The 14475-nt window shown below is 48.4% G+C and overlaps 1 protein-coding gene across 4 annotated transcripts; it reads left to right on the forward strand.

Annotated features, from left to right (window-relative positions):
• The first annotated feature begins 2978 nt into the window (after positions 1–2978).
• On the forward strand, positions 2979–8228 carry LOC135330647 (epimerase family protein SDR39U1-like). 4 transcript variants are annotated; one of them, XM_064524873.1, is made up of 7 exons: positions 2979–3128; positions 3972–4078; positions 4299–4313; positions 4424–4506; positions 5160–5281; positions 5855–5998; positions 7170–8228. In XM_064524873.1, exons 1-7 carry the CDS (start codon positions 3113–3115, stop codon positions 7583–7585), a joined length of 903 nt encoding a protein of 300 aa, XP_064380943.1. In that variant the 5' UTR covers positions 2979–3112; the 3' UTR covers positions 7586–8228. The 4 variants fall into 4 exon arrangements, with proteins under 4 accessions (XP_064380943.1, XP_064380945.1, XP_064380941.1 ...); XM_064524871.1 differs by having other exon boundaries at positions 3054–3124; XM_064524875.1 differs by lacking the exon at positions 4299–4313.
• The last annotated feature ends 6247 nt before the right edge of the window (positions 8229–14475 follow it).

The following is a 14475-nucleotide window of genomic DNA, read 5'->3' on the forward strand; positions in this document are numbered from 1 at the left end:
TTTCAAGGCCTGCAGTGCTAACACAAAGCTCATGGCCTGCTAGTAGCAATGGCAAGACCATGTTTCTTCAGCTACAGCACTGTAGCAGCTGTTCACCACATCAGGGCTTGAACTATAACTGTGGTTTGAATAAATCCAGCTTGGGTCTCTGCAGACAAGATCAACTAACTCTACATGGAACTATTTACTATTGGATACTGAAGAACTGGCATTTGCTTTTATACCAGAGTAAATCCAGAAGCTCCTTGACAACAAGCAGTCAGGAATGAATTCTGATCTCTCTTCCCTTGTTTAAATCCAAAGTCATGCCCAGATTGTAAGGGTTTGGAAATGGGCTGATTTCTAGCCCCAACAGTCTCTCTGTGAGGTCTTCATAGCCAGGCTCTGCTATGTAGCTTTCACAGGGAACAGGGGATGGGGTAGCCACAAGTAGAGAATCACACTACTCAATGGCATAAATTTATGGTTTATTTACCAAGCAGGGTGGGTATAGCAGATTGATAGTGATTTCTGTTCTACCACGCACACAGATACACACTTTGTATAGCACACAACAAAGGCCTTTGGTCCAGGCTCCCCTATTTTGGGGATGGGACATTCACTGCAGCTTTTTGATGTGTCCAGACTTGGCTGGTGACCTAGCCTTTAAATGTAGCAGTTCCACCTGGAGCACAGCCTTCTACATAGTTTTGGGTGTTGACTGATGTGTTCCTCCGCAGGGTTATTTTTTTAACTATTTACTGTTTTCTGACTTAAATGGCCAATATAAGCTGTAAATGGCTTCATTGGTCACATCACCTCAGGCCAGTCCCTTAGACCTTCACATCCAAAGCAAATTAGCTGGGTTACTCTCACCTTCCGATCTTTCTCTCCAAATCTGTTATATGGATGCAAAGTTGTGAAAAGTTCATCTGTGTTTCTTTTTTTTTTCCCCCACGTATACTTAGACCATTAGAGCACAACAGATGTAGCCCGGAGCTTTTGGGTGAGCCTACTATGTTAACAATTACCTGTGGTTTGTTTTCCTAGCATATACCAGAACCATCTAATGAGTCAGAGATAAGCAGATGCAGTCAAGGTCTCACTTCTCTGAACATCATTTTTGGGCAGAATTCTGGACTTCCCTAAATCCTGGTACTAGGACTGTATTATGGGTAGATCAACCTGTGAGATCGACTGCTGCCATATCTCTTTCCCCTTCACATCTTTTTAAATGGATAAGGTGCAGTTGAGAGTGGGAAGTGAGAAAGGGCATGCCAGATTTTACCTTTTTACGGAGTCCTAAAGTGAAACACCCTGAGGCAGAGGGAGGCAAGAAAAAAAAAGGTAGGATTGGGACATTCCTAAAGGTCTCTTACAACTGTCTCTTTTTCACAATTTGAAATGAAAGACATGTTAAGATGTGCCCAGGTGCAGCCGTTTGCACTTTTTGGGAGAATGCATGGACAGTCTTTCAGCACCCCCATCTAACAACACCACCGTGATCCAGCAGACAGAGAAGGACAGCAGACCAAAAGGCATATGGAGAATAGCTCCAGCTCACTCACACACTTGCCAATACATGCCATATGGAAACTGTCTGTTTATGCCTACCTTTCATCCTGCAAATGAAGAGAATGCCTCTTCCTGGGCAAATAATCCTGTCTCTTAAATTTTGAACTGGTTCTTCTCACAGAAGCCCAGTTCCTTCCCATTTAACCACTGGACTTGGCAAACACAAATATTCAATGGCAGGGGGGATAAGAACACGTAAGATAGCTAGTGTTGTGTGTTGAGGGGCAGAATGGATAAAAGCATGGACAGATTCATGAAGAAGGCAAGGGAAGTGAAGGCAAATGGACAGATGGATGGCACAATGCCTATGGGTGTATGTATAGATAAAGATCGATAATTAAGTGGGTTGAGCTCTAGATAGAGACGCAGTAAGAGGAGTAAAATATTCTTCAGCATTCATCCCTGCTTCAGAGCACTGTGACATGTAGAGACCCTGTCTGCAACTTGATTTCACCCTCTGCCTTTCCCTGCAGAAGACATGGGATGCAGCAGCTGACAAAATAGGCAACTTTCTCTGAACCAGTTTTACAGACTCCCTGTGATGTCTACAGGTGGAAGGTGTGTGTCTTTCAATGTCCATTTCATCACATCTCGGAAGAGACATCTAAAATCAGGCGGAAGAATCACATCCTTGAAAGAACCTGTTTGTTTGTTTGTTTGTTTGTTTTCTATGATTATGGAGAGAGAGGTGAGAAAGTGCATAAGCAGAGAGGAGCCATCACTATGGATTAGATTCAGTGAGAACAATTCCACCCTATTTCTGGATTCTGGATTCTTGATTAGAAAAATCTGTATTTTTGATTAGAAAAGCCAAACATATTTCACTGGCATTTACTTGGGCTCTTTTAACTATTTCAACTTACTTCCTCCAAACTGCTTTCTTTCCTATCCAACAGGTAGAACTTGTTTTGAGCTTTCTTCGGGGGGAGAGGAGGGAGGGGTACAGTTTATTTTTAAAGACTTGCCACCGTAAGAACTATTTCTTCTGGCATTTTTCATGCGAGCAAAAAAAACAAAAAAAGCAAAAACCCCCCACACTTTTGGCAGTGTCAGCCTTTTACACCCAAATCGCAGTTTTCCCATGCTGTTTCCTCTTTGGTAGCGGTCTCGCTGAGCGCAGCCGCTGCAGGGCTGCGGTGACAGGCAGGGCACCCGCCGCCGTCCCTTGCCCCGTCCCGCCGCCAGCGGCACTCCGAGCTAACCGGGAGCGCCGGCAAGCGCTTAAACGAGCCCCGCCGCCGCGGCCCGCTGCGGGCTGGGTGCTCCGCCGCAGCACCTCGGCCGGCCGGGGGAGTTCTCGGGGGGGGCGGGGGGCCGCCACTGCGCCCCGCGGACTGCTGCCAGGCCCGGCGGGTCCTGCCGCCGCCGCCGCCGCCTGTGTGCCGGCCGCTTCGCACGGCCAGGAAGAGAGGCGAGCCGCGAGGCTGCATGGACGAACAGGCGGTGACGCGCTGGCTCTTTAAGTCCCCCCCGCTCTGGTTGGGAAGGGGTCGTGGCGAAGTTTCACTTAGCGCATGCGCAAGCGCCTCTACCTGGAGCATGCGCACTAGCTCCAGCTATGCGGGTGTTGGTGGGTGAGTGCGGGGTGGGGGGGCGCGCTTCGGCGGTGAGGGGGGCGGGCGGTACTGCTGTGCTCGGCGCTGTGCACGGGGGGGTGGGGTGTCTCGGTGCTGCCTACGAGGGGGCCGGTGCTTGGTGCGGCGTGGGGGGGAGGGGCGCAGGGTGCTGTGGATGGTGGTGTTGGACCCGGGAGTGCGGGGGGGCTGAGCGCGGTAGGGGCACTTGGGTATGGGCAGGGTGATGGGTCTGGAGTGCAGGGTGGCCTGTGTGGGGAGCTGAGTGTTGGGAATAGTGGGGGCTGTGCACTGGAAGTCCTTCAACTGAGGGAGCAGGGCAGCCCCACACTGGGGGCTATGCATCGCGCATGGGGGCTGTGAGCAGGGTGCAGTGTGTGGGGGGCTGGTTCCAGCAATGGGACACCCTGGGGAGCTGTGGGGCTGCGCACAGGGTAGTGCCCATGGGGGCTGGCCTGCGGGGGCAGTGCGCTTGTCTTCCAAGTGCGTTAGTGGGGGGGGGGATTTGTGCAGGCGGTGGAGCTTTGGGAATGGGGGGCCTTGGGCCTGGCTTCTGCATGCTGCATAAGGCAGCTGGGAATCAGGGTCCTCTGAGGCTAGAAAGTAGGATACTGTGCATGGAGTCCGGGCATTGGGAATGGGGCCTTCAGGGCTGGGCTGCAGGGTGCTGAACAGGGGAGCTGGGCCCTGGGAACAAGGGTCCTCTCACCCTGGGGTACTGCAGCCAGGGAAACTGGACATTGGTAATGGGGGCTCCCAGGTGCAATGTGCTAGCTTGGGAGTGTAGGCTTTGGGACTTCGCTTACAGAGCTGCAAATCTCAAATGTCCTGTCTTTTCCCTAGGTGGAGGGACTGGGTTTGTGGGCAGAGCCCTGACCCAGTTACTGCGTATCCGTGGCCATGAGGTGACTCACATCTCTCGACAAGGGGGCAAGGATCGTATCAGCTGGGTATGCGATGGGAGTGATCACAGGAGGGGCCACGTGTCAGGGCTGAGGAACAAACTAGCTTACCCTGGCCTGCTGCGAATACAGGGTGTCTGCAGTTGGGAACATGTCTTCCCTGAATATAGCATGGGGCTTCTAAGTGCTCCATGTGTCAGAGCAATGGGAATGGGTAATGCTGCAGATCCAAAGAGTAAAATCTTCTCCATCCATGCTTGTGCTCCAGGACGTGTCCCACAAGGTCAGAAAGGACTTGGCTGGACTGCTTTAGGCGCCCACACTGCTTGGTTGTTGAGAAGGCTTGAGGAGAAGGGAGACTGGGAGTGTGATGTCTCTGTTACCCTTGTCTAGGAAAAGTTGTCCCGCTCTGGACTGCCCCCATGCGATGCCGTGGTGAACTTGGCTGGTGAGAATGTCCTCAACCCTTTCCGCAGGTAACTTGATCTCCCATGGTGCTATGAGGACAAGGCAAAGGCAAGACAGTGCAGTGTTGTAAGAGAGTGTAGAGGGAATTTGGAGAGCAGACAGGGCATCCAGAATGGAGTTTGGTTCCCTGTCAACATCTGGGTCCTCAAGTATCCAAAAAAATTCTATAGGACTGATAGGTCCCGGTAACTTTTGGGAGACAGGTGACCTTCTGGATTGACAGTTTGAGGCAGGCAAAGCAGCTTCCGGTATCCTGAATGGCACTGGATGCCTCCATTTAAGTAATAATGCAAAATCAGAACCAAAACATGTTGTGGAAACCTGTCTTGTATTGCTGAGGATGTTTTTGGAGATGCCTCCTCTGGATACTTGAAGAGAATTCATATCACATGGCTTTAGTGTCCGGCTTCTCTGGTATGTTTGCGTTAAGGGAATCCAAAATCCAGGCATTTGCAGGAAGTAGGGAACCATCTTCTCCCAAAGTCCTTGTGTGCTTGGAAAGTAGGGTCCTGCATCCTCCCCTTACCCTGGGGTGGGGGGTGGGAATTCATGTGACTTCCCTTGTGCTTGGGAGGTGTCTGTTGGGGCCATTTGCCCTTTGGGCTGTTGTTTTCTGGGATGTCCTGATAGGGAATATGATGACGGGCTCTCCCTTCCCCAGGTGGGATGGTGCCTTCTGCAGGGAAATCATCAGCAGCCGGGTTGAGACCACCAAGACCTTGGCCAAAGCTATTGCTGATGCTGATCAGCCACCTCGTGCTTGGATCCTCATCACCGGCGTAGGTATTGGTTGGGCTCAGACAAGGCATGTCTTCTGCCAACTCGGGAAGACTTCTGGGGGACATGTGTCTTGCCTTGAAATGCTGCGCATAGGTTTTTTGCCATCTTTTCATTTTGACGTCTTTTCTGTTTTCCTATGTAAGCCACTAGGCATCCTGTAGGAACAATTGATCTAATCAAGGGCTCATTTGTATCCTCCCGTATATCTCCAACTTTGCATTCCTGCTTGCTGTAGTCTTTGAAGTAGCTGAGCATCTGCGACACCTGAGTTTAGAGCAAGCTTTTCATACCATCAGCTCTGTGCCTTGCTTGCAGATGCATTTGGTTCTTGGCGCTGCCAGCTCAACCTGAATACTAGCAGATCCTGCTGAGTCTGCAGAGCATATTTGTGATTAAAAAAAAGCCTATCAGCATAAAACCTGTCAGCGCCTCCTGTCAGAGATGTTCTGCTCTGTTCATATGAGGATACCCATGCTCCTGCTGCAGTAATTGAGCTCTGGGCTCCTCCTGCAGTCAGGGAAGAGGAACTTGGTGTCATGATCCAGCCCTGACCCCTTTCTCTTGTTACCCCTGCAGGTTATTACCGTCCCAGCCCGACAGCTGAGTACACGGAGGACAGCCCTGGGGGGGATTTTGACTTCTTCTCACACCTGGTGAGCTCCTGGGAAGCTGCAGCTCTCATCCCTGGGAACCCAGCTCGTGGTGTTGTGGTGAGATCTGGTGAGATGCGGCATCATCCCTATTCACGGTGGCTCTGGTTCGGTCTTGGGCAAGAGAGGGAAGAGGTGGGTACTGGGTCCAGTCTTGTTCAACTTATTCTTCAGTGACCTGGATGAAGGGACAGAGTGCACCCTCAGCAAGTTTGCTGATGATACAAAACCAGGAGGAGTGGCTGATACCCCAGAGGACTGTGCTGCCATTCAGAGAGACCTGGACAGGCTGGAGAGTTGGGTGGAGAGGAACCTCATGAAGTTCAACAAAGGGAAGTGCAGGGCACTGCACCTAGGGAGGAATAACCTGATGTACCAGTACAGGCTGGGGCTTGACCTGCTGGGAAGGAGCTCTGCAGAGAAGGACCTGGGAGTCCTGGTGGACTGCAGGCTGACCATGAGCTGGCATTGTGCCCTTGTGGCCACGGTGGCCAATGGTATCCTGGGCTGCAGTAGGAAGAGTGTTGCCAGCAGGTTCAGGGAAGTGATCCTGCCCCTCTACTCAGCCCTGGTGAGGCCGCGTCTGGAGTGCTGTGTCCAATTCTGGGCTCCTAGTACAAGAGAGACATGGCACTACTGGAGTGAGTCCAGCGGAGGGCTACGAAGATGATTAGGGGACTGGAGCATCTCGCTTACGAGGAAAGGCTGAGAGAGCTGGGCATGTTTAGCCTGGAGAAGAGAGGTCTGAGAGGGGATCTTATCAATGTGTGTAAGTATCTGAAGGAAGGGTGTAAAGAGGATGGGGCCAGACTTGTTTTCGGTGGTGCCCAGCAACAGGACAAGAGGCAATGGGCACAAACACACAGGAAGTTCCACCTGAATATGAGGAAAAACTTGTTTACTGTGAGGGTGACAGAGAACTGGCACAGGTTGCCCAGAGAGGTTATGGAGTCTCCTTCTCTGGAGATATTCAAAACCCGCCTGGATGTGATCCTGTGCAACGTGCTCTAGGTGACCCTGCTTGATCGGGGGGTTGGCCTAGATGATCTCCAGAGTTCCCTTCCAACTTCAGCCACTCTGTTCTCTGTGGGAGAAGGACATCAGGCCGTGTGCCCTTTGTTGCTGAGGTGCTGTCCCAGTCCAACCCCCTGAGAGTTGTCTCATGGTTGTAGGTCTGGGGGTGAGGTGGGCTTTTATCCTTTGGATAGGGGGATCCCTGTCTCACTCTTTTCTCCCCACAGGGGTAGTGCTGGGCCGGGATGGTGGTGTCATCTCTCGCGTGCTCTGGCCTTTCCGACTGGGGCTGGGAGGCCCCTTGGGCTCTGGACTCCAGCCGTTCCCATGGATTCACATTCGGGACCTGTCTGGAATTGTGTGTCATGCCCTGGAGAGTGAGTGCCTGCAAGGGGTCTTCAATGGTGTCTCCCCATCCTCCTCTGCCACCTCCAACGGCACCTTTGCCCAGGAGCTTGGTGCAGCCCTGGGACGCCCAGCCCTGCTGCCAGTACCTGCCTGGGCCGTGCGGGCTGTGTTTGGGGCTGAACGGGCCATCATGCTCTTGGAGGGCCAGAGGGTGGTGCCAAAACGTACCCTGGAGAGTGGCTACCGTTTCATCTTCCCTGATCTCTCTGCGGCTCTGAAGGACATCGTGGCTTGAGGACAGCTGGGGTGGGTTGGGAACCTGTTTTTGTGAGCTACTCAGCTGACATGCCTTTCCCTGAGTGGAAGTAGTCCTGCCCCTTCTTGGCTGTCATATCTCCTCTGTATTAGGATGGTTTTATGGGTTTTTTTTCTCCCTCTGTCTCTTGTTGTGCATCCCCAATTTAGGAGTCTCTCTTCCTACTGCAGACTCCAGTCCCCACATCACCAGCTTTTGGGGAAGGGCATAAGCCCTCCTAAGGGGCTTTGACATCTTCCCTTTCTGACAGTGTGCATGTGAGCTGCTAGCAGAGCATTGGGGGGTGCAACACCTTCTCTCCTGAGGAAAAGGAGTTGCAACAAGGTGAGTGTGCAGGATTTGTAACCCTTGTCCATTTTGTTGTAAGTCCCCCTTGTTCCAGCTGCCCACCCCACCTTCCCCCATGTCTTGCACTGTATGTTCACAAGAGATCTAGTTATGCTGTCCTGTTTACTTGTCTCAGTCTTTTAGGGAATGGGGTTGTGGTGGGGAGAATCTGTCCTGAGAGGGTGTGGTGTTATGCCCAAGGATTCTTTTGAATATTCGCTAACTTAAAGGGGACTGTCAAGAGCAAGGACTGCAGGTGTAGCATGACCACAAATAAATTCATTATTCACTTTTAGATTGCAATTTCAGCCTAATTTGCTATAGCCAGGCACTAAATGTCATTCTGTGCACACTTCAGGTTTGCAACTATGTTGCTGTCTTACAAATTCCACGCCCTGTCAGTCACAGAGGAATCAAGGTGCAGGGGTCCCTTTCTCACCATGTGGGAGGTGCTGTGGTCAGGCCAGCTGCCTGGAGCAGGATCTACACTGTGCAAGATGGTGTTTATCTTTTATAGTTCCCCCATTGTCCTTCCCCAGTAGCAGCAGTTTAAACCAATCACAAGCCAAATTGTCTCTTAATCCAATCAGGTTCCCTTACGATTCTTTGTTTTTACTTCTTATCACCATATTCCCACATAGTGCTACCAGCGTTGAGAGCTTCTGCAGTGTCATCTCACTCCTTATCACTATATTCCCACACAACTCTGCAGTGTGGTACCTCAAGCATGCACACCCCAGGTGACTGCTGACTGGTGGGATGCACCAGCACACCTTGCTGTAGCAAGGGCTGTACTATCCATGGCCCACCCTTGCCTGCAGGCCTGTGGCATTCTCCACCCCGTGAGGGAGTACTACATGAGATATGAAGATATATTTTAGAAACAATTGCTATTAAAACCTGTGAGTTTGAGCCATTTCTGTGCCCGACAGGTGCCTCCCTATGCTCACAACTCCAAAAGGGGCTGTAACTTACAGGAATGGTAACTGTGGAAGCCCTATTGTGCAGTTCTCAGGAGTTCACTCAACTTGATCAGGCTGTTAACTCTGACTCTAGTCCTTGTGTTATTTAGGGCCCTCTCCCTCCCCCACTCCCTCTCCCTCCCCTCCCCTCTCCTCCATCAGGAGAGGCAGAAGCAGCTGAATCACATCCATGGTATTACTCAGCTTCCGCTGCCCCTTTCTCCCCCCAGCTAGCTGAGCTAGGGAGGAGGACAAGCAGCAGGTGAGAAGGATCAGATTGAACTCCTGTTCCATGTTCTGAGCTCCCTTGCTGCTGCTGTGCTCCTACACCCTGAAACCCAGCGATACAGCCCCTGTATTCCTGCAGTATCCGATATCCAGCAATAGTCTTTCTGTTACTACATCCTTTGAAATCCAGTGGTCAGACCCTCTGCCAGTACCAGGTCAGAGGCTCAACCATGCAGCCCTTTTACTCCTAATGCCTGTGGAGATACTGCTTATACCCGCTTTGATATTCAGCATTACATAGCTTCTCAGCCCCAACAGCTCTGGTGTCTGGTAGTACACTGCCTCCACCCTACAACTTTGGAGACCTACCATTACAGCAGCTTTGATTCTAACCCTTCTGAGGTCCAACAATGCAGTTCTGATCCTAGTGCCTTTGGTATAGCGCATTGGCTTTCATCTCACGTGAGACCCAGTGATAGAGCTCCTCTACACCTAACACTTGTGATACCCTATGGTATGGACAAACATTTTGCTACTGGCTCTTAGAGTCAGTGATACAGCCCCTCTGCCGCTACCACCTTTGAGACTTCATGCAGACCATCTAGTCCTAACGCCTGTGATATCAAGCGGTATGGATCTTATGTCCATACTGCTTCTGAGGCTCAGTGATACAGACTTTCTGCTCCTATACCTGCTAACCAGCAACTCACCTTCTCTATTCCTAAGACCCCTGAGATCTAGCCATAAAGCAACTGTTTCTAAAATACATGAGGGCTGGCAATGCAACCCTTCACTGAGATAGAGTGATACCAACCCTTTTATCACCTCTGAGATCCAGTGACATGGCCCTTCCTCTCAGCATCTGGGGACCAGAGTAACAGTCCCTGTCTGAAAACTGCTGAGACCCACAGGTACAGTTCCTTTCATCCTAATATCTCTGAGATGCAGTGGTACAGCCCTTGTCCTAAAGCCTCCTAAAACAGGCACACACACACAAACACACATATAAAATACACATGTATGCGTGGCCAGCCACACACAACAGGCAGAAACAGCACTCACACATGCACAGACATCACCAGCAGCCTAATCCTGTTCACCTCTCTTCTGATCAGGATAAAGGGTGTTACTGGAGCATATATATGATGTGGATCTCTGTGGTAACTGGGCTTAGACGCACAGTCCATCCAGTAGCTGGTTGGTTAGAAATGGAGTTTAATGAGTAGACAGGACAGACTGTGCTGATCAGGCACTGGGCATGGCTAGACAAGTGTACCAACAAGCACTGTTCACACTTAACTGACTCCTTTTGTCTTCCTTTCCCCCAATTTTCTCATGCCTGTTCCTCCCCAAGCCATCTTGATCCCTCCCATTTCCCACCTTTGATTCCTCTGCTAAACATCCCATTACAGGTATTGTGCAATTCTGAAGTGGTCTCCCCCTGCATCCCAAAATGTGTCCTGTACCCCTAGGTAGTAATCCCCCTCAGAGGTGCAAGATGCTCTGGAGAGCTGCTGCTGAGGACTCACCAGGATGGGTGGCAGTCTTGGCCCATTAGCTTTGGCTCTCCTAGGACAGCTCTGGGAGGAGTTGGGTTGGGGGGCCTGTTTTTCGGACTGGGTTGCTGGGGTTCCCCTGCGTACTCTCGCGCCTGTGTGCTCCTTTGTATGCATAGAGACTGGCTTTTTATCACATAAGATAACAGATTAAGATAACAGATTCACTTTGCAAAGGAGCCAAGAAGAGACTGGTAGGCGTTTTGAATAACCACCTCTCTGACAGCTTTGCTGATAAGGCAATCCTGTGGCAATGACTGAGCTTTTATTTCAAAACCAAAACGGACTGCAAGCATAGCAGGAAAAACGGAGCATACTTCCAGACTGAACAGGAAATTGAACTTCTCTTGGGAAGCTGTCGGTAGTAGGGGAGACCAGGCAGGGTGTCTGTTTAGGAGAGGTGTTACTTCCGTTTTCTCGTGTGGAGAAGGGTGAAAAAGTGACTACTTCGCCATGACTGCTCCATCTGCTGGCTGAGCTTGGAAATCACGCTCCTCTGAGAGGCGAGCGAAGGTGAGGAGAGACGCTGGGTTTTGTGCTCCGGGGCACCTTCAGTACAACACAACGCAACAGGATTTCGGCCTAGGTGGTTACAAGATGTGGGTTTGGTGACTGTACAGAAGTCTGCAGGGCTTTGTCCCCCGTGTACCTCAGACATGTCTACAGATTATGCATTTGACATGAGAGTCATCTCTCCTGTCTCTGGCTATCTGTAATGCGGGGGTGTGATGGCATGGGAGTTTAACACAGGGCTGCAGATGCACACTCACATATGCATATCTAGGGCTAAGCTGAACTTCTGCAGGCTCAGTTCAGTTACCAAGGTCTGCTGGTAGCCCACGTGGCTCCAGCCATTGCTCCACAAGAGCACAGGTCTCCCCTCCACCTCACACAGATGCTTTAGATACCCCAGATCATGTAATTAATGCCAGCCTTTTCATACCCTGTTTCACTTTGCCTTGCTCTCCTTTAATATCTCGCCCATAAAATCAATTATTTCAATTATGTTTCAGTATTTTCAGTAGCAGAAGGAGATTTATTGTATACTGTGTATCGATCAATATTGAGAAATTAATCAGAATTTTTTCTTCATTTTATCTCAGAGAAAATACATAATTGGGCACTTAATACAAATAAAGTACATTTAAGTGTTGCCAATCCTGTTTCCCCATGACAAGTTTTCTTTAGTTTTACATATTGTAGTAAAAATATAAAAATAAGCTTATTTTTCAAAATCTCCTAATTGAAATTAACTGCATGAATTTGACACCTTGAAAGTTTGTGGCAATGCTATAAGACAGGCTTATAGGAATACAAAAGGCTATTTAGAAAACCAACAGATTAAACAACTGTGTGACATTGATTTGATAAGTAGGTAGGGATTTGACATTTCCTCTATCCTGTACAGTTGTTCTTTCCATGGTATATATCTCAGAAAAAGAAAGTGATGTCACGTTACATGCCTGGTAAAGAAAATCTGTAAAATTAAAATATTAAGGAACAGGAGAGAGAAGTTATCATAATATAGATATACATAGTTTATAAGTTACCATTTTGAACAGAATGCATCACATACAGAGATGATCTTTAAAAAAAAGTCTTCACACACCCTGACTTTATTACAGATTTTCAGGAGGTCAGTAAAAAAATGAAGAAATGTGACATTTTAAAAGACTGTGCCGCATTCCATTTCAGGAAATCAACATCTTTTTCCTTCCTGCTCATTTCTTCTTGGTTAGCACTAACCATTCTTAGAAAATCCACTTAGAAAATCAATGAATGTGAAAGGCAAAGATGAAAGAGGAGTGGGAGGAAAGGACAGGAGACTAAATATAAAGAAGCTTTTAAACTGCTACAACTGAATTTACATGGAAGTAACATGGGCTATATAAAGGGAAGGAAGCAGTTCTATAAAATGAACTCTGTTAATCTGGGGCTATCGGTTAAATAAAACTTACAAAATTAAAAAAAAGATGAAAGGAAAATTTGTGTAGATTTCTTTCATCTGTATCAAATCCTGGCATGGCATGGCATAGCATGCCATAGCTTGTCTCGATGAGGTGATTTATACTATGGAAGTGCCAGTCTCCCTGCATTGGCTACATCTACTTTTTGATTTGCTCCAGGGATCAAGCCCTGTTCCCCAGGGGCTTATCCATGACTTACGTATGCACTGCTCATTACTCCTCCATCTCCCACCCTCAGAGGTCTGGGCACTTCCACACTTTAGGTCACTTAGAGTGATCCCCTCTTCAGTACCTATCCCACAAGCCGTTTCACCTTCTTCTCTGCAGCACTGTGCACATAGCCTAGCACTGTGAAGCTCATCTGCCATATCCCTATAGGCAGAGCAGCTCATTCTTGCAGTCACAAACCATCTTCCACTCTTCTAGATCTCAGATTGCACAAAGCCTCCTGTGAGGATGGCTGAGCCTGCCTCCTAACCCCTTGCAGCCTATGCTGAGACCTGATTTTGCCATACATGGCAATATAATTTTTACTGTTTCTTTGGTGTTGCTATTGGCTAGGATAATGGGATTGTGCGCCATATCTTGCTGTATTTATGCTTTTACAGCACAGTTGTGAGGGGCACACTGCTGATAGAGGGGCAGGGTGAAAATACAGAACAGAGATGGTGTGGGAGAACTAGACTGGAAAAAGAGAGAAAGACCTCAAGTTGTCCAATTCATTCTGCCCATGGGAGCCATTCTGGATTGATGTAACTGAGGAACCACTTCCAGGCTTTGGACAGGAAGGGTTAGTAGTTCTGCTCTAGGAGGGATCTCAGGAGGAATCCAGCATCCATACATCAGGGAAGATGAAGGAATCAAGATGTGGGGTGAAGCAGATGTGGATCAAAAGTAGGAATGTGACTGCATTCAGTGGTAAGAGTAGCCTAAGAAAATCTGTGTACCTGTATATAGGAATCTACAGAAACAGAGAGTCAATAGATAGAAATTTGCTTCTCTAGCAGCTGCATCATTCTGTCTTAAAGGATTTAGCTAGGACAGGGTGGAGGAAGAGAGGCCGACAAGTGTAATGAACATTCTAGACATCTAAATGCAGACTGATGAATCCCACGCTCCCAGGCAATTTGTCGCACACTCCTACACCTATGCCAAACAGACAGATTCATGCACAAATACATAGCACAGTTAAACACTTCTAGAGAGGGTCATAATTTTTTCCAAACAGATTTGTTCAAACCCCACAACTGAAAGTTCATGGTCACAGGCTGCAAAGAAGACAACAACAATGGCTACTTTGGAATGTGCTCATGAAATCATATGAATACCTATGTGTAAATTCCAATATTTGAGCAGATATTTAACCTTGTCAGAGGTTTTTGGAGTGGATATATATATATATATATATATATGTATATGTTTTCTGTGTTCTTGATATGTGCTATTTGCTTCAGTAATCACTGTTTCAAACTGGAATTTTCAAATTGTGTGTGTATATATATATACACACAGAAAAACCTTGAAGTCAATGTATTTCTGTGAAAAGATTTATTTTCTGAACGTAAACTTTAAAATTGTACATAATTGTACTGGCTGATACGAAGTTCGCACTTCTGACTACTCCCCATCCATAGCATACCTGCAGAATTGCTTGCAAGTCGTTCTGGACCTCTGTTATTTTAGCCCTCCGGTCCTTGAGGATGAGGAAATGAAAGATGATATTAAGGTTCATTTAGAAATATTAAAGCATGAAGAAAACAAGGAAAGCAATTTTCTCCTGGAGTTAACAAGGAGAATATCAGATAAGCCAAATAAAATTTGTCTTTTTT

Source organism: Dromaius novaehollandiae, chromosome 22 (genome assembly GCF_036370855.1).
Source record: "Dromaius novaehollandiae isolate bDroNov1 chromosome 22, bDroNov1.hap1, whole genome shotgun sequence".
NCBI lineage: Eukaryota > Metazoa > Chordata > Aves > Casuariiformes > Dromaiidae > Dromaius > Dromaius novaehollandiae.